The 25017-nt window shown below is 43.1% G+C and overlaps 1 protein-coding gene across 1 annotated transcript in view; it reads left to right on the top strand.

The window, feature by feature from the left end:
- Positions 1–25017, top strand: part of MAP4K4 (mitogen-activated protein kinase kinase kinase kinase 4) — a 166535-nt gene that overhangs the window by 68831 nt on the left and 72687 nt on the right. Inside the window, exon 3 of the mRNA XM_054518253.1 lies at positions 11095–11151. Coding sequence (XP_054374228.1) covers positions 11095–11151 — 57 coding nt within the window. The remainder of the gene's footprint in view (positions 1–11094; positions 11152–25017) is intronic.

The raw sequence follows: 25017 nt of genomic DNA, 5'->3' as shown, positions 1-25017 counted from the left end.
TATCCATAAACACTCCACCCTGTCATCACCATCATTAAACTCTAGGCAGTCAAAACACTCCCTAACACAGAGGGCTACCCCACCACCTCTCCTTCCTTGCCTGTCTCTTCTGAGCAGTTTATAGCCATCCATTGCAGCTCCCCAATTGTATGAGTTATCACACCATGTTTCTGTGATGGCAACTCTATAATAGTTTTCCTGCTGTGTGACAATTTCCAGTTACTCCTGTTTGTTGCCCTTGCTGTGTGCATTGATGTAGATGTGCTTCAGTTGGTCTGATTCTGCTGCCTTTTCATGGGGAAAATCCCTGATTTTTGTGTGACCATTCTCAGATACTTCTATGGTTTCCAAAACACCAGCAACCCATTCCATCTTTGCTGTCATGTGAACCTCTATCTGCAGCCTTCACTAGGACAGCAGACTGAAGGACCTTGGTAGCACACTGTCCCTCAAACATTGGCATGGTTCTCCCAGGCTTATCTCTAGTAACTCTGGTTTTATCCCTTTCCACTTTCTAACCTAGTTCAAGGCTCTTTCAATGAGCCCTGTTAACTGCTGCCCAGAGATCCTGTTCTCCCTTTGAGAAAGGTGTACCCTGTCTGTTGCCAGCAGGTCTGCTGTCATATAGACTAACCGATGTCCAAAACCCCCAAAATTCTGCTGGGGACACCAGGCTCAGAGCCAGGTATTGATCTGCTGACTCTTCCTGTAGAAAGAAACCTAACAAAGCCTTTTGCACCAAAATAACTTCTGCTAAATCTGTGTTTTATTTGTACCCTGAGTTCACAGCAAGACAGGTAAGGACCAGCTGCAGTGGCAGCAGTACTGCAGGCTTGCTTTGCAAGTTCTCCCAAGGGATTTCTTTCCCTTTTTGTTTTCCACAGCTTGGTCTGTGGAAGCCTGGAGTGTGTTATTTAAGAGTGGTGAACGTGTTTTGACTAGTTTTTGTGAGGCGCTTGGTGTGTTCTTGAGTACTTGGTAAAAAATCATTATTGGAGAACACAGAGCCTCCATTTCCTTAATGCTGTTCTTTTTCAGTGGATTAACCTGTGTGCTGAATGTGTTGCATAATGGCTTTTCTGTCCTCTGGCCCTTTCTCATAATAAACATGTTGGCCACAGGCTTTGGGAATGCAGCTTTCATACTACCCAGGTACCAGCAGAGAGGAAATGGCATTTATTTTGGTCCTTCTTTTGCTAAATAAATAAATAAATAGATAAATAAATGGCTTTGTAATTGCTGAGACTGGGGAGGTGTTGTTACTGACTCTGGTATAGAAAGGGTTGTTAGTACAGGCTTGAATTTCTGAGTCAAACTCCTGCTGACAAAGCAGAAATAGTTTGAGGTCTGAAAATACTGCCTGAGTATTTGAAAATAGTTGTGTGGACACAAAGCTGTTTACAGATCACTCGCTGGCCACCAGCCAATTTCTCAAGGACAAGGTGGTTTAGATTTTTTTTTCCCTTTAGAATCACAGATGTACTTGGCAGGTTATCAGAAGATAAAAATGCTGGAAATAGTCTCCTGGTGCGAGTCCTCATTTAATTAAAACATAAAACTTTAGGCCAAATGTTGCTTGTAAGCATCATGGTAAAATATTTCTGAAATTGTTCTTATGTATGGGGTTAGAGAATAAGGCATGGTCCCCATTCTTTTCAAGAATGCTTCATACTGTAGTCCTCCTGCAGCATACCTTGTGCTCTACAAAGGTGTATTTTGGTTTCAGCAGTTTTTGCCTGGCAAATTCTGGCTTCCTAGTCCATAGAGACAAGGAGATGTAATTAAAACTGGCACTGATGGTGTTTGTAATGTCTAAAGGAAAGAGAATCAAATAATAGAATATCCTGAGTTGGAAGGGACCCACAACTCTTGATGGAGTGTCTCCCCTCAGTAGGAAAAGTGAAAAGCTCCAAGCCATGCAATTCCAGCCCTTTTTGTTGTATGGGATAGCACTGGAGAAGTATTAACAGTTGGAATTTACTTTATATGTGTGTATATATATAAATAAATGTACATTTAAGAGTTCATTAAGTTTCCTTCTTTAATGCTAATGCTCCAGATTTTTTTTCAGGCTGCCAATGTGAAATCTCTCATTTCATCCATGTTGAGATAACATTCATTACACAGCCTGATTTCCTTGCTCTGCTCAGCTGTATTGTTTTGCTGGGATGGTCTACATGGAAATAGTTCCCCATCCCCTTGCCCCTCCTAATATTAAGCTAGCAGCTCCTCTCCATGTAGTGTGTTTGTTAGCATCTTGGATGCAGCTAGACAAAAGGTGGCACTCTTGATGGGGGCAGCTATGAGGCAGTGTGTGTTGAGCTCCTCTGTGCAGCAGCAACCCCAAAAACATAGTAAAAAGTGAAATAAAAATCAGCAGGGGCAACAGTTCCTCCTTTTCCCTTCCCACTATGTCTTTTGCATTTACAGTGAGGTTTTGTGCCTTCCTAAACAATTGCCCCATCCATTTAGCGCTCTCGAAATAAAAGAAAAAGTTGATATCCATTTATTACTGCTCCTTGCTGCTCTCCAGGAGGCTGCTGGACATTTCAGGATGGTGCCTCAGGCAGCACGACCTGAAGCAGCATAGCTGGACACTTGCTGTCAGTGACTGCTGGATGCTGCCCAGGGAGGGACACTGACCTCTCCCTGCCTGGCAATGGCTGTCACCCATTTCTTGCAGTGGGTCTCTTTTGACAGTGGATGGAATGCAGCAAGGCTGGTAGGGTGTGTGTGGGCTTATTTTTCCTTCTGTCATGGTGTACGACCTCTGACAATGCCTCACCACAATGCAGGCTGCTTACAAAAGTGGTGGTGCTTGGAGGGGCAGGGACTAACTAGCGTTTGAGTACTAACTTTTCTTTCTCCAAATAAAAGTATATATTTTGTGGCATTTCTGTGTACTCAGTGCCTAAATATTTAAAATTGTTGAGGACATCTCACCGTCTCTTTCTGAAGGGGTGCGGCCAGCAAAGAGGTGGTTTCTCTGCAAGTTGGTGGTGAGTGTGCACAAAATGAAATGGGTGCAGACTTGCCTGGGTATGCAGAGGGCCTTGGTCAAAAGGTGTCACTTGCTCCTTTCAGTTGGGAAGTTCTGCTCATCCAGGGTGATGATTACATGTCAATATGAATTCATTTAAAAAGCAGTCAAACAAGAGAGGCAGCCCCAGGCTTTATTCATCCAGGCTTATTTTGATGTCACTCTGCAGAAGGGATGGAGAAACTCTGCCCTTTATCTGCCATCTTTCTCAGCTGCAGAAGCACCTGCATTGTTTTAAAGCCCCTGTCCACCCAAGTGGGGGCCTTGGTAGGTCACTTTGGGCCCTGCTTGGTCTGAGGTAGGAACCCTGTGTGGTGCTGGACACCTCTGAAGTGATGCTGGGTGGTTCTGATGCCATGTGGCAGGCACAGGGCTTGCTCTGGTCACTTGGGGTGGTTCCCTTCAACCTGAGTAACACAGTCCCTGTTGCAGGGACTTGCTGGCCATGCCACCAAACTGGGCCTGATGCTCCTTCAGGCAGTGGCCAAGACTCCATGGAAAGCCTTTTGTGGTGAAAGTGCCTGTCAAGGTGTAAGATGAGAAATCAGCAGCAGTCTGCATTAACAGACCATGTAATTTTGTATCTACAAGTACATGTTTTATAATCTTGATCTAAATTACTTTCTTGATGTTCTCCATCTGGCTCATTTTTAATTATAGTTGCCAGAAAGAAATTGTTCTACGTAAAAGAGACCATTGCAGGGCATCCAGACAGACAAATCGGTGTTAGGAGGGGTGTGTTTAGTGACTGGTAAAGCCATTAAGGTAGGGTGAAGAACTGGTTTGAATGGGGGCCAGCTGATTTTAGGTGATGTTTCCAAAGGAAGCCAAATGTGCTCTAAGCCAACTGTGTCCACGTGGGAGGTATGCCTCTATTCTGATTTAATTATTTTCTTTTGTTTAAGTTAGTGGGGGATTTTTTTGTGTTTTTCAGTAGTGTGCTAACTAAATAATCTAGGAAGGTTTCAAACCAGAAAAAAAAATACAAGGATTAATAAAATCTTCTTTTTGGGCAATCTTCTGAGGGTGCAGACTCTATTCTAAGAGAAAATGAGTGATGGTGGTTTCAGTAAAGGTCACTAAATCTGGACACAGTGTGGTGGTGACTGGAAGAATGGGATGATGACTTCAAGGATGGCTCTTGAAGAGGGCATCGTCCAGAGTGGGGTCTCAAGCCAGTTAGCTCAAGAGCCCCTTTAGAAGCAGCATCTGGTGTGGTGCAGGAAGCTGTGGTGATCACCTGCAGAGCAGCAGGGCTTGATGCAGCGCCCAGCCGATGACTGAGGTGTCTGGCAGAGGGGCAGCACTCAGCACAGCGTATCTTCCAAAAAGTGTGTGAAGTTTTTCTGGCCTCCTGTGAAAACGCATGGCAGCCTTGCTGCCAGTGTTGCCAGCAGGCCCCTGTTGGTCAGCCTTTCCTGCTTGGTATTTGAGGAATGAATAACAGGGAAATCTGTAGCCTTCACTTGGTAAGGGAATGTTCTGTGCCATTTGAGCCAGGAAATGAGCAGTCTTGAAGGGATCCCAGTTGGCTGAATGGACTGCAGTTGACAGGACTGGATTAACAAAGGACCATCCATAGTCTTAAACTGCACAGCTTCACTCCTCTTACCCTCCCCTTTCCCCTGCAACATCCCCTTCTCTTGCTATCTTTTTTAATCTATTGCCAGGTGAAGTGTTTCAGTGGCTGTGAACTGAAACCTGCATGAACGTCAGGCCTCAGGCAAATCTTTCAAAGCTCCTTGGGGAATCGGTGTTGTTTTCCAGGTGAATTGTCAAGAGAACTGCCTGCCTTTGCAGTTCTCTTTCTGTCTTCTCCCATCAGACCAAAACATCTCCTGCCGGTGGCTGTGTCGAGGGGGGTGGGCTGCTGGGCAGTGTGCTGGGAGTCAGCAGAGATGCCTCCTGACTGAGCTCTGCAATGGACCTGTTGTTATCCTGGGAAAGTTAGATTGTGGCTTTCTGCCATGCTTTTCCCACCATCCTTTCTCCCCCCTCCCCTTTCTTTTCTTCCTATTTAGGCAATGAGCTGTTTGGGAGAAGGAAATGCCTCTGATAATGTATATCCAGCATCTTTCACAGTGGGAAAGCTACCACAAAACTAGGAATCAAAGTAAAAAGTCAGTGAATAGAACTCTCTTTTTTTCTTCCTAGTGGGAAACATCTTTTCACTCTCTACTCAGAAGAACAAAACCGATAATAACTGTGTATCTTTCTGTGCATTATTTCACAGAATGCAGTACTATGCATGAGTAAATTGTCATTATTATTTCTTCAATAGGCAGCTAGTGAGCCTGTGGATATCAAAAGCAGAATAGAGAGTATGTTATTTTCTGTTTTGCTTTCCAGGCATTTGATATCAAGATTTAGACAGAAGGAAAACACAAGAGCTCTGTCCTGTCTTTGACTTTATAGTGACAGTCTTTACAGCTCTGGTTGCTTTGGGTTTAGAAATCATCTAACGGGATGACTTCTTGTGTATTTCTGCAGTGATTTTCCTTGTTTTTGCAGTCAGTTTTTTTTGCTCGATTTTATTCTGGAAGTACTTTTCATGCCAGATAAACATTATCCTTTTTGTTTACAAGTTCATCTCCTTTGCTGGAACATATGATTATTAGAACGCTATATCAGTAGAAATAGCATAATTTTGGCTGCAAATGTAGTTAGGTAGACTTTTTGCTTAAGAACACTTTATTATTTATTTATTATTTAAGTTTTTGGTTTTGACCAGGGAGGTTGTTTTCACTTTGTGCCATTCTGTCTTTTTGCCTGTCAAAAATATATTCTGTTTCCTCCACAAGCACTACTCCCAGTGCTTTTCACAGGGTAGACCTGATCTTTTCAGGGGGTGGAAAAAAATGCCACGTAGAGTCCAAGTTTTCACAATGCAAAGTTGATCAGTCTACACCTTTCTATGTTGCCAAGTGACAGAAAGAGCTGATGGTAAACATGCCTTGGAATAATAAGTTATCATTTATTGCACTGGGGCATGCAACCCAATAACAGAGGGATTGCTTCATGGCCTGTGGCCTCAGGCTGGTAGGAGTTAAGAATCAACTGAATGAGAAGTGAAATGGAAAGTTATGTTTGCCATCGGGGCATTGTACAGCACTCACTACTAAGAGGTGGTGCTGTGCTATTTTCCCTTGATGGCATGTCTAAATCTGCTGCTTCTGTGTGCAGTGTGGCAACTGAAATTGGATTAGTTGTTCGTTTGTTTTTTTCAAATCAATTCCTCTTCTTTCTGCAACCGTCAGCATAGAATACTGGGAGCTGGGAGAAGTTTACCAAAGACTTAACTGTGTACAGGGCACAGGATAACCCAAACTTGCAAGTAATGAGTCACAAATGGTGCATTCCTTCCTTAATGTGTGATGTTGCCCCACATGCTGCTTCCATGCCATTTAGCTGGGGAGCAAGCTTCCAGGAACAGCCTCCCAGAGGCACGTTAATACACAGGTCTGAAACTGTGTTAGTAGGAGAATACCTTACTGTGACATAAATATCTTGGGTAATTGGGGAAGGTAGGGTGGGGAAAAGAGGTAAATTAACTGATGGAATTTCTTTTGCACTTAATTTGCATAGTTCTTTGATAACATTAAGGCACAAGAGAAAAAGAGCACCATGAAAAACAGCACATAACACCACTTGCCTATGAACCTTTCTAAACTAAAAATTTTACAGTAATAATGTGTGCAAAGTAAGAAAGAGGCAAGAAGTAGGTGTATTAACTGACTTGGAGGGTGTGGGAAGACTTGAAATTTATTATGTTCTGCAGATCTTGGCAGTCTACCACGGATTCCCCTTGCCCCTCTGCTTTTCAACATGCATAAAGCCCACTGAGATGAGAAATAAACACCATATTGCTATCAGACATGACTAGGAATGTGCTTAAGTAGTGGATTCAGTTTAAGATCCAGTTAAATGCTGCAGTATTGCTGTGTTGATGAGAAGAACTACAGCTCTATGTATATGAACTTGCAGTCATCTGCATGAGAAGAAAGAGGACAAGATTTGAGGTTGGCAGCCTCAATTCCATTGACTTGCTCATCCCAAAAGGCCATTTAAAAATGCAGTGGTACAAGTAGCACTCTTAAAAATATTCTTAGGCTGCTTCCTTGGGAGGATAAACCAAGTGCTTTAATATGAATAGAACCGTGAAATGAGGGAGAGAAAAGTGGGGAGAATGTGTAAGAAACAAGAAGTAGTTCAGAAATTTTGGTGAATAAAATCTTAATGTGGTCTAAATGAAGGGAATGTGTTGGCAGGCTCATTTCCATGGGGACAAGCTGACAGTGCTGATGTTTTCTTGTGGTTCCCATGCTGAAACCCAGTAAGAGGCAAACTCTCACTCCCAGGATGAGGTAGCCTTTTCTACCTGTTGCTGTGCCACTGTTTGAAGAAACCTCTGCAGCTTCCTCAGTCCAATGGCTTTGGAGACAGTCACCTTATGCTTAGCAAGATCCTTCTAGGTTGCTGTTGTCTACATTGCACGTTTCATATCCACACAGCATTCTGGCTGTGGGACAGTATCTTGTGATCCTCAGCCTCTGATATTTGGCGCCTAGCAATATTTTAAGAACCTGCTGTTTTCAGTTTGCATGGGTTGCATTTTGCAACCATATTGCAGAGCTTTCCAGATATCTAAATGGTAATTGCTAACAATTTGCCTGGAGAAACAAAGCTGCAAGAAGCTCTGCCTTGCCATGGGGATGCCTGGATGCCCTGAGGGGCCATGTGTCCACACTGCACTAAAGCAGAGGCCTCATTCTGCATGAAAAATGCTATCCCAGTGGAGAGGTGTTGCTGAGATGTGGTGTCTGGATGGAGCCTTGATGGTTACTGCATTTGTAAAGTGCCCTGTGAGCAGAATTTAAATAAATTTTAATCCCAGGAGATTTGAGTTCAGAGGGTTTCTCCCATCTATGATTTCTGCAGTTCTTTCTTCACATTCAATCACATTGCAATTTTATTACTGCTCTCTTTAACACTGACAAATTTTTCCAAAGCAAAAGCTGGCCGTGAAAATCTGACGATTGGTTTCCAAAATGGGAATGCTTAGCCATTTCATGTTGCAAGCAAAATTATACCAGCATGCTAATAGTTTGACAGGTCTGTTCTTGAGCAGAGCTGTTAAGCAAATAAACAAACAAACAAACTCTCTGCTCATGCTTATATGCTGTGCTTGTGGTGTTTGTTTTTTCCCGACCTCTGAAAATATTTTTAATGAAAAAAGAATGTGGCTTCAAATGTCTTTTTTACCTCTCTCATATAAATTAATGTCATGCAGGCCATCCCTCCTCCTCCCCATATGTTGCAGATTTTTAGAGTATGAGTGCTCCATACATTATGAAAAGGGTATTTGGAGTAATTTTAAACAATATTCTGAAGTGACCAGGGTTTAAATTTGGTCTGGGATACTGAGCAGACCACACTTCCCACACTCTGCAGTTCCCTTGCTTTCAGTCCCTTAGGAGGGTTATGTGGAAGCTTTTCCTCTCCCAGAAGAAGCAGAGTGAAACATGAGCAGTGGCTGTGTTCTGCTGTAGCTGGCCCCAGATTTCATAGGGACACTCGTGGAGGCACCAGCAGGATCCCGTAAAGCTGCAGGGGAAATGTGGTGGGGCTGGTGCACATTAGTCATCCTGAGTGGGCCAGTCTCACAGGGAGGAACATTGACTTCAGAAAAGCTGTGAAGTCGAGCACTTGGAAATTTTAGGTGTCTCTCTGGAAATAGCAAGCCCACCAGTAGTTAGTAGATTTAAAAAGACAAATAGAGTAAAAATTCCATGAAAATGGCATCCTGTCCTGCTACTTTGCTCTTCTGCATGCCACATTTTCTGCTTGAGTATATCCTGCCACCATTTTAGCACCTCCACTTTGCTGCAGAGTGAATGGGGAACTGTATTTCACTGCTTTTAAAAAAAAAAGTTTCTCTCCTCAGACCTCCTTAGTGTTGTGAGCATTTTTTCTTCAGAGATGTCTTTGTTTCTCTGTTATCTTTAGCATATTCTTTTTGTACCTAAAACTGCTCTTCCCATGTCCTTGGGCTTTCAACTTCCTTCAACAAAGCTGGAAAATGGGGGCAGAGCTGAGAGTAGGCATTTTTCCACCTCAGTGTAAGCCATTTTCCCCTCCTTCCTTGTGGCATGGTAAGTCTTGAGGAGAGGACCACAGGCTTTTGTCATTAGGCAGACGTCCATGGTGGGAAATTGGAGTTGGAAATCTCCTGGGCTTGCTGAAAGACTTTGGTTCAAGAAGTAGTAAGGTCAAGGTGAGGTCAGTGTTGACTACTGCACACGTTACGACCCCTAACTTTGTTTCAAAATCAAAACCAGCTTGAGACCAAGCTGTAAAAAGAAATGCCTGTGGTAAAGCCAGTTTACAGAGCAAGCAAAGCCTGAGCACAGTAATGTATTTATAGAAAGCACGTGGATTGGTTAGTAAGGGGGAGAGTGAAGCACAAGAAGAGTTGTGGAAGAAAGCTGAGGCAGTGAGTTCTGCAGCATTTCATCCTTTTGAGTGCACCAGTAATGCCTGGCCATTACTTCCATGGAGGGCATTGTAAGGTGTGAAAGGGTCAGGATTTCTCTAAAGAGACTAGTGGTTTGGGGTGCTTCAGTTCTGGGGTGCCAGTCTAAAAAGACCTTCTAAAGAGGTTAATGTTAGTCCAGGCAAAAAGTACACTATTCATGTCCATCGTATAGGTTTCTGCCTAGGAAACTCAGAAATTGGTGAGGAGAGAAATAAAGGAACTACGACTTCAGTTAAATGTTCAGTTGCATTCTTATCATTATTTGTGAAAAAAGCAAAGACATTTAATGGGCATACCTGTTGCTAGAGAGCTTGACGGATGCAGATAAGAACATTTGGAGATGGTGCTTGGGGAAGTGGTTGGGAGCCTGGGCTGTTTGACTGGTTTAGGATAGACTGCTGGGTGTTACACTGCTGAGTGTAACAATGGAGAGTTGGAAAATACCAATATTGGGACAATTTCTAAGTGCTTGTTTAGGAAAAAAAGTACACAACAGCTAATTGATGTCTCTACCTCGTGTAAACATACATTGGAGAGAAAAAGGCTTTTGTTAGAAGTCAGCTGAGGCGAGTTACAGCCCACCAGGGCTGGAGGGGCCTGCCATGCAGCTTGCCTCCCAGCCCTGTGATCTGCATCCTGCTGGCTCCAGCTCTGTTTTCACTGCAGAACAAACCAGTTTAATTTCCTGGACTGCAATCCCCTGCCCCACCCCACAGTTTGCTTTTTTTCTGTGTTAACTTTCTGCCATTTTAGTGATCTCAATCAGCTTATCATATGATACAATGAGTGCCAGAAGGAGCTCAGTGCTCCTGGGAGAAATATGTGACAGGAGGCTGGAAGGAGGCAGAGGAAGGAAGGGTAGGAGCTCCCTGCTGCAGGAGCTGGGATCTATTAACTCAGCTCCAGCTGTACTGAGAAACTGTACCCGTACCGTGGTACAGCTGAAGGGAGATGACGTCTTGTTCTTGTCTAGCCATTGTGAGACAGGCAGAGAGAGCTCTTGCAGGTCTGATGCATCCCTTGCAGAAACCCCACTTTTTTCACTTGGAAAGACCAACCAGTGAGAAATGTCCTAAGTCCTAAGCATGGGCTAATCATGCTTACTAGGTAAAGCATGTAATATATCACCTAGGTACTAGGTATTGGTTCATACAAATAAAACATGCAATACATGGAATTTATTCTGGCATGCTCATAGTCAGTCATTACTGACTATGAGCTTTGTTAAAGTAAACAGAAGGGAAGCTGTGAATATAACCTGTTTGTACTTGATAATCATCATTTTAATGTGGAGAAAAAGAAATGGGCACTACAATTTGAAGAGGAACACTTTAAATTTGTTATTGTTGTTTTAGCTATCTAGAGCTTTTGTGGTATTTCCTAGGAAGTATCAGAAGGGAAGTATCATTGCTGGGGAAAACCCAGTGACTGGAACTCTTGTCCAAGTGTTTTACTCTGTGTTAGCTGAAGGGATGGGTGAGATGCTGGTGCTGACTGTTCTCTCTCTCTCCCTTACCAGGGTCGCCATGTCAAAACGGGTCAGCTGGCAGCCATCAAGGTCATGGACGTTACTGAGGTGAGTAGAAGAACCTTCTGCTTCATTAGCAACTGTGTAAAATTTAATCATGAGATGGTATAAGGCTTACATAATATTTCTGTTGAAAGGCATGGTCCTTGCATGTGAATGTTTGCTCTCTGCTTGCAGGACCTGACCTCTCCAGTCCATCTGCCTGAGATTTCTGTGTGCCTGTGTGTTGGGGCGTTTGGCCTCCACAAATTGCATTGTCCAGTCCCAAGGCATATTGGATGCATGTAGCACTCTCTTAGTGCTACAGAAATTTCTTAGAAGATGGGGAAAAGGTTGAGATTGCTTGCTTCCCACTTGTTTTCTCTGAAAAATATCATCTTGCTTTTACGAAAGAAGAAGATGAGGTGTCAGCTTGTCGTAGAGGACAGTGTTCTCCCTGGTACATCTGCAGCCTACAAAGGGCATATGTTTATTCAAAGGAATGAGTCCCTTGTCGTTCCAAGAAGCCTAAAAGCAGAAACATCTGCAGGAATGATGAGCAGATTGCTAACAGAATTCAGCAATGTAAAGTAGTTACAGTAACTGACCCATGGAGATTTACTGTGGAGCTTTAGATGGGAAAGAGGGGAAATTAACCCAGTCAAAGAAATAAAAATATATGCCTATATTTGAATCCTTGGGCATCTTGCAGTTTATGCTGTTCAAAAAGCAATCAGTTTAAATTAAGTTTTCAAAACAGATGAAGAAAAGCATGGGCTTCTCCCTGTTACTCTATTTGTGGTATGTAGAGTTCCATTCACAAATTAACAACTTCAAATTTAAAATCAGATGAGATACTCCTATGTGATATCTGCAAAGCTTGACTGATACTGCTCTTCTGGAGAGAGTTTGTGCCTTTTCAAACTGTCATATTCTTCTGAGCTCCTCAGTCTTGCACAGGGGGAATAATAACATTAATGCGTGTATATTGTACAGAGCTGGGGGTCTTTGGCCAGGATGGTTATAGCAAGCAAAACTTCTGCAAGGATATTGCTGCAGAATATTTTATAGCTTAGTGTGGGTATAGGTGCAGCAAGTAAAAATGGCCTTGGACACAAGGTCCTAGATGAGTGGTGGGGTGTAATGGGTAAACAGGCAGGAGAGGAGGAAAACAAGAGACAGGGTTAGGTCAACTGATAGGGCTTCAGTCTTATCTCTGAATCTCTAGTGATCGATGGGCAGTGTGACTGTTGCTCTCTAACTTCAGCTGTTGTGTCTGCCAACAGCTAGATTCCTTTTTTGTCAGATGGCTTGATAAAGATCAATTTTCAGCTGAAGATTTTCAAAGGCTGCCTTCATGAGGAGGCAATGCTTTTTTTGCTGCAGTTAACAAGCAGAGAAACCAAAGAGGAATGAAGGTACATTGACACACAGTGAATGTTCTTTGCACAGCAAATGTTTTCATCTGTGCAGCAGTTTTACACAGGGCAGCTTGCTGGACTGTGCATGACAATGGCTTCTTCCATAACACTAAGATTGGCTCTATTGCACACTCTCTGTTTTTAATAGCATGTATTAATCACAAACAGTTGTAATAGAGAGGTTGCACAGAATAAAGAAAACAGTTGAAAAATGCTGTCTTTAGTATATCTTTAGTACAGCTAAGTTCATATTGCAGGAGTAAGTTTTGAAACTTACTGTAATTTTTGTCTGGTTTTGAAAAGCAAGTTGTATATTGGCACTGTCTTTTACCTCATAAGTACAATGCTTTTTTAGGGAATGAAGAGGGAGGAGTTTGGAGATTTAGCTAACCCCATGCAGCTTAAAAGCATTGTCATTCCTACCAGGGGAGCTCATGTGTTTTCGCTTCAAAGAAGAGAGCTCACAGAGACTAAAAATGTGTAAATTCTTCCCAGTTGTACTAAGTCAGCTCCACTTTTTAACACCAGGCATGGGTGATACTGGTCCATGTACCATTTCCTCAGTGGCAGATGTGGCTGCAGGATGTTCTTGTCCAGCCTTGTTCGCTGGTTCCTTGCCCGTTTCCCAACACTTGTGCAGGTACAGCTGCCTTGGGGTCAGGTGGTGACCTGGATCAGTGAACAGGCTCTGGTTCCAGTTTTAAAATACCCTTACTCCTCTCCTTCCCCTGGTTACTTATAGGCTGGATTGGTTCATTGATTGAGTTCAGCACATGATGTTGCAAACTCTGGTGTGGTTGCTATGAAGAAGGTGGCATGACACTGGAAAAGATCCAGTCTGGCCATCAGGGAAAGGGCCAGTAGCTCAAATTGATATTTCTGCCAGAGACAGCCATATCCTCAAGCCACAGCCTCAGTTCCTCAAGGGTTTATTTCATGAACACATCCTTTGCTGGCAAACAATGTGGGTCCATCCTGGTCCTAGCTCACCACAACTTATGGGGACAGTGGGAGGAGTGAACATGGGGACTGAGAAGGCAGTGACTTCCACCCTTAGCACTCTTCCAAAAGAAATGCTGAGGGAACCACAGCCACAAATTCACCTTCTCTGCCTGCTTTAAGAGCTACAGTTAGATGAACTGCTAATGGTAGTACCATATCCATGCCCATGGAGAAAGAGGCTTGAGTGGAAACTTTCACAAAACTGAAATTGTGGTTTTCTGATGAGTGGTTGCTTGAAGCTGTAGGTGATTTGTGCCTATGTGCGTGTTTTATTGGCAGCGTTATGCCTTTCTGCTTAAATTCAAGCAGTGCCATGGGGGATATCTGATTATTCTGACTAACCTGAACTGAGAACAGACACAAGACTTCCTTTCTTCTGGGATACCTCTGATCCCGTGCTTGTTTTGCCAAATGCTTAACAAATTAGAAAACCTAATGTATTGGCATGCTCTGTGGGCACACCCCAGATTTTCAGTTTTCAAGGCCATGATTCTGCAATTCACACATTGCTCAGGATCAGTGAAGTTATGTCATTTCTGGGCTGTAAAGCTTTGATCATCCACACAGGAGGGATGTCAAAGTCAGAGTGAAGGCTTTCCTTAAAATGTTTTGGTTGGCGTGAAGAAAATGAGGTATTATAACCTCTGACTCGAGGCATTGGAAGAAATATTACAACTCTGGAGTGCACATGGCACTGTGGAAATGCTCTTCATCCTTCTCGTCTTTTCTTGTGGTTTTCTCTTTAGATTTTAATTTTGAAAAGAATGGTGGCAAGGATGAGAGAAGAGGAGGTAGGCTGAAGCCTATCAGCTTGATCTTTGAATAAATTATGACTAGTTAGTTCTGCTGCCTGAAATGTTGGGGGTTGTTGATGTGCATAAAACTTCCCTGCCTCTTCTAATTTCCTCCTTTCTAAACAAATAAGCAAAATACTTAGAAGACTGGATCTTTACTGATCTTGAGATCTACAGCACTAAAGCAAAGGCTAATGGAACTGTAAGACCTAAAGATCTATAGGTATCACTACAGAATGGTGCACAGGTAGGCCTTCTTTTCATTTTTGAAGGGCAAAGCTGCAGTGCATGTAGGCTGAAAAAATTTCACTGGAGTGTAGAACAAATAAACCGAAAACCTCACCAGTTTTCATCAATGGAAAGCTATTCTTATTCCTTGTTGCAATGAGCCCAATGACTGTAAAAGGGGAACAGTGCAAGCTATCGGCATATGTGTGCTTTAAAAATTGTTTTACAAAATCTGCATATGTAGGATGAATCTCACGCTGCATGCTTCTTGTGAGGGAGGCATTATATGTAGTCTGTTGTTAATCTTTCTATTGTAAGGTCTCAGTTCCTTTTATGACACTGGTTTGGAGAAGGTGGTGTTCAGTCCATGTTGATCCCTTCCACTCACTGACCATACTGTTAGGTTTCCATCATCATAAGATTACCACGACTCCCAAGATTTAGCAGTCCCTGTTTACTTAGAAGAATCTGTTTTCTTGTGAAGCAAATAGCATTTAAAACCTTAGCAGAGCTTACTTGGCAAATCTGCCTGCATCCAAGCTGTTAACTTGCTTTACACCCTAAAGCCTGACTCTGCTCTAACTGCTTTGGAGCCTTTCCTTGCAGCTGCACGGTTGTTTCCAGGGTCGCTCCTGTGTTCCACTTCCAGCAATGCTTTTCTCTTTGAAAAGTTTAGTAACTGATTTTGAGGGAAAAACACAATTGCTTCTCTTCTGTTTGTTATAACCCCTGACGCTGCTGCTTCTTCCTCCTACCTCTTCCCACACACGCTCTTGGCATCCCTTGGGAAGTTTTCCGCATGCCTTTTTTAATAGCAGCATTTCTCAGCTCTTGTGCCCAGTGTTTCATGACTTGTCCAATCTAGTCTGTGTAAAATTATGCTAAGTAAACAACTGGATGCTGTATCCTGCTGATTTATGAAAGAAGTTGGATTGCTTTTAGAGCTTGCCTGTCTTGCTCTTTCTGTGTGTCCTCTGCAGAAAAGTTAACAACCTCAGACCAAAGCCTCCAGGCCTGCAGAGAAACATGGCACATCTCCCACACCTAGACAGGAAAGGTTCCCTGAGTTACTCATTGCCATCTTCCTTACTCTACTGACTCCTTATTTCTGTTGCAATAGGAAAGTCACTTGGATTGTTGTGAGTCTCTATCTTACAGCCTACATGGCCGTAAGATAAACTACATAAACTACAATCATGTGGATGATTTGTCCATTTTCCATAGGCCATCTCAAAGCAGTCTGCAGAAAAACTGCTGTTAAATAAAAACGTGGGTTCCCACGTAAACTAGCAGACAAAATGAGGGAAAAAATGACATAATAAGCCAAACCAAAAGTTTGCAATATTATGTTCTTGTTTTCCCCATGAAAACTCAAAAACAATCCATGAATTTCAATCTATTTGAAGAAGGAAAAATAAAAAAAGTTGATGGCTCACTCTGGAAGATTGGGTAATACAGATCCTTGTGGCCCAGTGCAACAGAACTGGGTCAAGCCAGCCTGGAGAAGCTGAATAGGGGCCATCCTTTTAGTGTAGAGATATGAATGCAGTGCTTTTACCTGGCTTTATCTGGCTTAGTGCAGCTGCCTGATAAAGTACTTATGTACCAGTCCGGGCCTGTACTTACTGTGAAGTTAGCCAAAGCAAACCTAAAGTTACCTGAGTTACCAAAAGTCTGTGGCCTTCCAGTGTTTCATGGGAGTCACTTCTTCTTAATGTGAATTGGGGAAAATTGATAAGGGACCTAAAAATCCAGATTGTTCCATGGAGAGTACTGGCACTCTGCTTGCTTGTCCCCGCAATGAAAGATTGCTTGCTACTAATCTGTACAACATTTTGCAGTCTTTGGTTAAACAGTTACCTGGCAAAATAAAGAAGTGTTCTGTAGAAAAGAAAAAAAAAAGGAAAGCTATTTACAATCTTGACAGCCCTGCTGTCCAGTTCTCCTGAAGCTGATTAACCTCTGATCTCTTCTAGGGATTAGGCTAAGGAAAAAAAAAAAAGTTGCTGGGAATTATATATTACAGTTCAGAGGAAAACAGAGCTGGACAGAGTGGTCCCTTGAGCTGTAACATCTGGTTTTGGGGGAGGTCAAAAAGAGCTACAATAGTCTTGCAGCCAGTAGGGCAGCCTTTGTTGAACTGCAGAGCATTTGTATAATTGACTATTTCCTTCTTTAATTGAGATCCCTCACCTACCTCTGCCCTTGCCCAGCAGCTTGGCATAGTTCTTCCCTCTGCTTTTCCATGGACCTGATGACAGGAGGTTCAGCCTTGGGTGCTGGTGTTTGTGTGAGACTGGGCTCTGCTGCAGCTCCATGCTGCTTTTTATTCTGCAAGACTCCTGTTTGGGTCAGGCAGAGGTGGTCCTGTCCATCTGCAGGGCGAGGGCAGGGCATAGAGCCTTGCAGGGGTGCCAGACGTGTCAAAACACTCCTGCCCTTGGGTGGCTGGGAAATTTCTTGGATTGCCAGCTCATAGTTCTAACAGAGTAGAATGACATTTAACTCTGAAAAGCCTTTTGTCCTTACAAGGAGCAGTGACTTTATCTCCCAGCAAGGCAGACACATCTAACACCTGGTTTAAGTCAGAGCTTCAATTTCTGGACTCAACCCAAGAAATTTCCTGGAGCAGTACTGGCACCAGTTGGGATAAAGGGCAAACTTCTACTCTCTTCATCTGATTATTCAGGGGTTAGCAAGATTGTTAGGCTGGAGAAGCTTATTTGGAAAGGGGAGGATATCTGGTTTGATGCAGTTGCAAGGAAACTGAATAGGGAGCTTCACAGGCAGTTTGAGATCAGGGGAAAAAGCTGTGGCTCTTACCAAGCAGCTTGGGAAATTATACTGCTGGAGAGAGCTGATGTTGAGCACTAAGGCTCTGCATTACTGTGTCCCTGTGAATAGCAACTTTGCACTGATACTGTGTGAGGGGGAAAATTGGCAAAGGACAATGCAAAGAGAAGAAAATGGATGTAAAACATTCATACGTGCTTGTTTCTCTGTGCTTATTTCAACCTATGTTTTCTCCTTATGCAAGATTTCCACCTGAGAGGAAGACACTTTGCATGCACAGCCCATCTCAGTTGTCCTTGTGGGCATACCTCTCTATGTATTTTAACAAGCTTCTTTTGGAAACCTGACTGTTTCAAGGTTGAAAGAAACAGATATGTTCCTTTTGCCATGAAGATCCTCGAGGGCACCATTGCAGCATAGAGCTTTAGCTGTAAAGGTTTCATGGTGCCCATTGAGTAGGATTCCTGTTGCATGGCTTTTTCAGTTGAGGCTGGGCAGTGGCTTCATGCTCAAAGTTGATTATGGAACACAATGTGAATGAAGTGTAAAGAAAGCAGTGTTGACTCTGCCTTCTCATCTGTATGCTTATGTCTGATGTGCAGGGTTCTTGTCCTGTCTAGCAGAAAATGTTTTACCAGTGCTCTGTAAATTGAAATGTAGTTTAGATGACACAACCTGAAGTTATGGTTACATAAAGGAAACTTTGCTATAGTTTGCAGTGTAGAAGAATCTCCTTTGTTGTAGGGAGATGGCTTTAAAATTTTCCCTACCTGGCTTTAAGAGAAGCAGATAACACTCTGCTATAGCATAGCAGAGGATGCTCAGGATATGCTCCTCAGCTGTGGCACCAAGATCTGGTATTGCTCATCAGTATGTGAGAGCACATGTTTAATATTGGAGCATAATGGAAATGGCTGCAGCTGACTTCTATAGGCAGAAGAATAGGATTGCATATTAAGAAGATTTCTCTGCAAGTCTTGAGTTCTTTGGACAAGTCTGGACTTGTTAAAAAATTTCTTTCCTTTGGTCTGATGGTGCAGCTGCAGTGACACACTGAGAAAGAAAGAGTAAGTCATCTAGGTAAACGTGTTACCATCCTTGGGCACTGTCACTTGTCCAGGTGGGCAATACTCATGCATTTATGCTCTAATACTGTGCCTGTTTTTCTTCACTCATGAGGCTTGATACCTGCAATCATCTGAAGTCCTGCTGTTAGCAGTGACAAAGAGGTCACTAATGACATGTGGTTTCATATGTATACAAGTGACTGCTGGCATCAGTCTGTGTCCTGGACTCTGAGCCTTCACCACTGTTAGCATTAATGTGGGTAGCATGCAGATGCTTTCACAGCTGAGATATTTTACCCTACAGGTCATACCTGCTCTAACATGAATTTGAGCAATAATAACCTGTGCAAATTCAAGTGATGGAGCATTTCTTCTGAGCTGAGAGGAGCATTTGTGCAGGTGGCCTCAGTGCAGGTGATTTGCTGCTGCCTTCCCCAGTGCTGAGCTCTGATTGTCTCAGCTGTCTAAGGAGGTTCAAGTTCTGATGGGAAACAAATGTTTTGTATGCAGATAATAGCAAAAAGTACGGGACTGCATTTTTTATCATTTCTATCAGACACAGCACAGCTCAATTTACCCCCAGTGAGTCAGACACACTGTCTACTCAAGGATAACAAGGCAGCCCTGTCAATACAGTGTTAGAGCATGTGTGCTCTTGCCAGTTTGGGCAGAGTGAAACCAATAAGGATTGTGACAGAGCATTGTGCTTTCGTTTTAGCAGGTTTCTAGGCTGAACTCGGGTCTGCTGAGTATTCTTCCTGTCTGCATAGGCAACCAAAAGATCCCAGGTCCAGTATAAGCTGCTATCTTTCAGAGATACACTTTAAAATCTGGCTTGGGCATTAGGATCAAAGTCAGGGAAATTAATTCTCTGTTTATATTAAAGGCGATATATCTGCCTGAAATGTAATCTCTCTTGACTGTGTTTAATTGTATTCTTATAAACTGCACCTGCCTCTGGGCTCCTCCTGTTTTTTCTGCAGCATTCCATATTTTTATCTTGACTTCCTAAGGAAATGAGGCTTCTTGGTGATACTGAGCATGTCCTGCCTTCTTTTCCACCAAATACCATTTGGATCTGCTGGTCGACTTCAGCCAAGTTTAATGAGGAGGAGAAATTCCGGAGATACAAAGTCCTGACAAGTTATGTGAAAACTGGCAGGCTGCATGGAGAAGGGAGGGGCCGAAATTTATAGCCTCTGCTTTGAAAATGGTAGGCAGACCTTAGCCACCTTCCATTATCAGTCAGCTGGCCACTGTTTTGCAGTAAATCATGAGGAGAAAGTAGATCACTTCATTTTATTAAGGAAAAAGTTCTGTGCAGTGTAGCACATGAAAATTACTTTCAAGCATTTTTAAATCTCCTCTGGTTCTTTCTTTAGTTTATGAGTCCACAAATCTAGTACTGTACATTTGAGATTATCCTGTGTGATCTCTCTCTCCCCTGCTTTCTTAACATGCTTGTGTGTATATATAAAGATAAAATAGCAGTCTTATTCTCCAATATTTAATGAGTCAAAAATGTTTTTTCTAAGTCCCTTGACAGTGCTTCTTTTGCAAGGCACAGTTTGAATGATTTTCTATGGAATTGTTGGCTAAAATAGAGTCTTAAAGCCCAGCTCCTGGATCTAGAGATTATGGTAGCAAGTGCTAATGCTTGAGGACCTGGGAATTCATTGTACTCTAAGCTGGTTTGTAACCACAATAAACACTGCCCCAGTGCTTAAAGTGTTCTGCTTCCCCTGTGCCCAATCTCTTAAATATGCAGTGGAAAGCACACAGCTGAGCTAGTGTTGAAAGAGCCCTGAAGACGCTTTGCAAACTAGTTCAGTTGATCAGTGTAGGAGAAGATTCTGTTTGTCTCCAGAGCCCCTAAGTGTCTCAAATCCTTTCCAACAAGGCTCCTGTGTACATACCTCTAGATAGAAAGTAGTTTCTCTGTCAGAAAGCATTAAATAAAGTGTGGAGAACACTTCAGAGAGAAGTGCAACGGTGTTGTCATTAAATTGCAAAGATTGGTGCTTCATAATAAGCACATGGTTTAATTTTGCTCTCTTTTATTAAGACCCTGCTTCAAGCACGATTAGGGTGATGGGAATCTGGCCACAGAGGCATTTTTAAATTTTTGCTGTGATGTTTACCTGTTGATTTTTTTTTTTAATGTCAGGCTTTGTTTCTTGAACACTTCATCAGTGCTTTGTTCTGAAAGATGAATCTCTGAGAAGTGAACAAGCTAACTATCAGAAGTGCTACTGTTCCTGTGTGGACAGCAAGCACGTGGGTGTTGTGTTTTGCCTCACATCCACCAAGTAAAATGGTAGTTTTGTACTTAAGCACATCACTGGTCCAAAATACGGAGGTGGGAGTTCCAATACTTGCTCTCTTTTGCACCTCATTCTGTAAGATGATGGGTGCCTCCACAAGCATCCCTCTCTCTGCCTAGTGGAGGGGCCAGTTCCAGAAGTGAGCTCAGCTTTTGTGTGCTGGTGTATGAGGTGTTTCTGCAGTATTTCTCTTCAGCAGGAATATTTTCCACTGTAGCACCTTCTTCCTGAACTGAGTTTTAGTGTTTGATTCTAGATGTGGTAAGAACTAAGTGGAAATCCTAGTGTAAATGCAGCAGCCCACAGACCTTTGGAATAGCTCTTACTGTCCTGGCTAAGCACCATGGCTCTGCCTGCAAGAGTAAGAAAGGAGAGCATCCATGATCCTTGAAAATAATTTTTTCATGTGGAATATTTTACTGAATGGAGATGTAATTGGGCAGGGAGAGAGAGCATCCTGGTGGCTGCTTGGCTCCCCCTGTGTTAACCTGTCCTGGCTGGGGCTGCAGGACAGGCAGCCCTGAGTCACTGCTGTGGAAACACTGATGCAAAGGCAGCATTATTACAGAAGGTTTTAGTTGTCTCTTGCATATTTTACCTCAGCTCCCTTTTCACTAGCATTTATTGCAGTTGCCTCCCTTTGGGCCTGTAGGACAAAATGATTTTTATAAATGAGTTTGTTGATTTTCATTCTGAATTTGTCTTTCTGCTTCTCTTACTACACTCCTTTGCAGCAATTTTTAAAATGTGCAGCTTTGCATTGATTATAAAATAATAGAGTTGCACTGGTTTATAGATCAGAGGGGGCTGCATGGTCAAACAAGTCTGCACTCAAATTTGAGTCCCTGAGGGGAGATATCTGTTTCTATGTCAGAATTGCTGCTGCTCCCCAATTCTGATTAAAAAGTTTGGGAAATGTACCTAGCCCAGTCTTGATTTCCAAACACAAATTTTAAGAGTTGGCGCTGATACTGTAAAAGTGGATGGATTAGCATGTAAGTGCAAACTCATCCTCTGTGCCTACAAATGTAAACAAAGTATGTGTAAACTCAGGAAAGGATTTCTCCCACTGGCAGGAAAAAAAGGAGGAATTAGTTGCATTTTCTATTTGTAAATGTTCAGATAGCATCCTGTTGTGTTAACAGTGCTTCCTCCTGACATAGGTGTCTCCCCATTTCTAGGTACTTCTCCCTAGAGATAAGGTTTTACAATACAACAGAAACAATTGTGTGTCTGGATGCTATTGCAGGGACAGCCCTGCCTCTCTTCCCTTCCCTTCCAAGTTTCCCTTACACCAGAATCTATCAGGTCCCATCCTGTGCTTCACTGGTAAGGAAATATATATATATATATTTTAAAAAATACATACAGATTAGCTTTCTACTCTTTTTGCCCTTGCTAAAGCTGGCCAGGGGGTGGGTGAGAGGGGCCAGGCAGGACAGAGAGTGGAAGTGGCAGCTTCTGGGAGCTGGCTTGCAAGCAGCATCTCCACAGGGTTGGAGTTGTGAGGCTGGATGAGGAACCCCGAGCCATCCCTTTGCAGTGCAAATCCAGGAGGAAAGCCACCTGCAACGCCTTTCCAGCATCTTGGCTGCATCTTTCTCAGCCACCTGCTGTAACTGCTGAGGGACTGTTTGTAGCGCTTCAACCTGCAGATTTAGGAATAAAGAACGAAGTGTAAAGGTCAATGCAGGGATTCCCCTACCCTCTGATTCTTTCCACTGTGTAACAGGCTATTTTTAGTCTGTTTGCTTGCCTTAGAAACTATTTCACTTTCTGCTTTGGATGATTTCCATAACATTCATTTGGATTCTGAATTCCAGGGTTCAGGATAATAGCAGAGCAAAGAATTGCTGTGTGGGAAGCTTAGTTCCAGTGGTGGAGCTGGAAAACCTGTGCTGAGTATGTGTGATGCCAGCTGCCTCTGACCTGGTGACCTGTGGGAGGCTGGCTTAGCTGAACTGCATTGTGGATCATGCCCCATGTTTGCAGGCAAAGAGCCTCGTTAACCCTGAGTTTAATGGTGCTTTGGTTAGTGAATGGCAAAGGAAAACAACCCTTTAGTGGACTAATCCAGGTAGCCAAAGGAGATCTACCTCTGAAAGACATCTGTTTGCTTTAAGTCAAGTCCAGAGTCAAAAGCCCAGCCTGCCCTTGCTGTGTGTGCTTGGATGGTACCATTGCTAATTTGCTGAATGTCACTCATTCTTCCTCCACATAGTAGTTGGATATGAATTAAATTGGCATGAATTAAATTTTCTTTGTCAATAAAGTGCTCTTAAGCTATATAAGGTGTTAGAGCATGCCTTGCTGTGGGAAACAGTGCTCATCTTAACATTGTTTGCATATGATGCATCTAATCATTTGCCACTCTGACATATAAAAAATGTCATGGAATCAAAGAATCACCAAGGTTGGAAGAGACCTACAAGATGATCCAGTCCGACTGCTCACCTGGCAATATCACTGTAACCCCTAAACCACTAACTCACATCATCCAGCACCAGATCCACATAGCTGTTAGACCACCTCTGGGGATGGCAACTCAACCACCTCCCTGGGCAACCAAGTCCAATGCCTGACCACCTGAACAGTGAAATTTTCTTTTTAATATGTAATCTGAATCTCCCCTGTGTCAGCTTAAGGCCGTTTCCTCTGGTCCTCTCACTGAAGGCACAGCAGAAGGGATCAGCTCCCACCTCACTACATCTCCTTTCAGGCAGTTGTAGGGAGCGATGAGGTCCCCCCAAGCCTCCTTATCCCCCTCCCTCAGCTGTGTCTCCTAGGACATGATTTCTAGACCCTTCACAAGCCTTGTTGCCCTTCTCTGGACACACTTGAGCACCTCAATGTCCTTTTTATATATATTATATAGCTAGTTCTGTAATAAGTGAATTTCATCCAGCTGGTTGATAAAGCAGGGGAGTGCATTTCAGTGGGTTTGGGCAGTGTGTTGCTGTTTCCTAGGAAAGGCCTGCATCTTAGAATCTCTGAGGCAGTGCTGGATCCAGAATGGGATGAAGACTGACTGGCAGCTAATAGGAAATGTTCTTAGATAAAAATGAAGATGTTTCTTCTACTGGTTTTCTCTGCAGCTTCATAATGCATGGGATGAATATATACACTTGTGGGAATTCATATATTCAGGAGCTGTATATTCAGTGGAGAGCAGAAATTGAGCCTAATGCTACAGGTCAATATAGATAAAAAAGTTGGAATTCAGTGTTTGAGACTGGGGGAAAAAGACATTTAGTATCAAGCCTATATTCTTACGAATTTTCCTTTTTTTTTTTTTTTGGTGAGTCTTGATTAAGAACCACTCTGGATAGATTGGTTCCTGTTTGGATTAGAGGTCTAATCCATGATTGTTTACAAAAATACCCTTATTCATCAGCCTTTGGAGGACAAATGGCTACTCAGGGCATGGATAAACAGTCACAAACACTCTGCTCAAGGCGGTTCCATGAACTGTTCTGTGCTCCTGGCATGGCAAAGGAGCAGGGATATCTTGTGCAGGTGTTTTTCTGCATTTTCCTCCTGATTGCACTCAAAGCAAATAGATGTGTGACTGCTCTGCTTTTGGCCATCACTAGAGGGCTTCAGAGGGAGAATCCTGCTTGCCTCCTACCTGATGTCAGGAGCCAAATGTTTCTTCTGAAACCTAATACACAGCATCATAACAGAGATGTTCTAGTTATGCTGCTAGGAACCTATTGGTGTTCAGCAGTTTTTTTGCATCTTTTGTTCAGGGAACTTTTTCAATAATTCTTTTTTTTTTTTTTAAGCTTCTCTTTTAATTATCTTTATGAGATGAATGGAAAAAACAGGTGTGAGGCGAGTAGGGCTGGTGGGCAGCTGACACCACTTTAAGGGTTTTGCAGAGCCCTGCACTTCCCTGAAGGGATGTGACTGCACTGTGCAGGTTGTTGGTGTGCATGGGCATGTGCCCACTCTCCAGGCCAACACTGTGGAGAGGTGGCCAAAACTGGGCCGTGACTGTGGCATGGATGTGCTCTCTGGGCTTCCTCAGGAGGAGCGTCTGCTCACGAACGAGAGGCGTGAGGGAATAAGGGATGTATTGTATGAAAGAGCCAACCTTTAGCTGGGTGTCTTGCTTTGAAGAGGCTTGCCAGCAAGTTGGAGGGCTGCCCTCAGCCAAGCCCGCTTTCAGTCAGGAAGTTTTATAGGTCATTCAAACCAGCAATGTCCTTTTCTTTCCATCGTGCCCTGCCTTTATATGCAGCAGCACACATGCTCTGCCCTCATCCTTCGTGCTTTGGATCAGTGGCTCAGCCTTAGCCCAGGA

This window comes from Molothrus ater, chromosome 2 (genome assembly GCF_012460135.2).
Source record: "Molothrus ater isolate BHLD 08-10-18 breed brown headed cowbird chromosome 2, BPBGC_Mater_1.1, whole genome shotgun sequence".
NCBI classification, from domain to species: domain Eukaryota; kingdom Metazoa; phylum Chordata; class Aves; order Passeriformes; family Icteridae; genus Molothrus; species Molothrus ater.
Note: the sequence above shows the minus strand (reverse complement) of the source record. Positions and strands in the feature narration are given on the sequence as shown.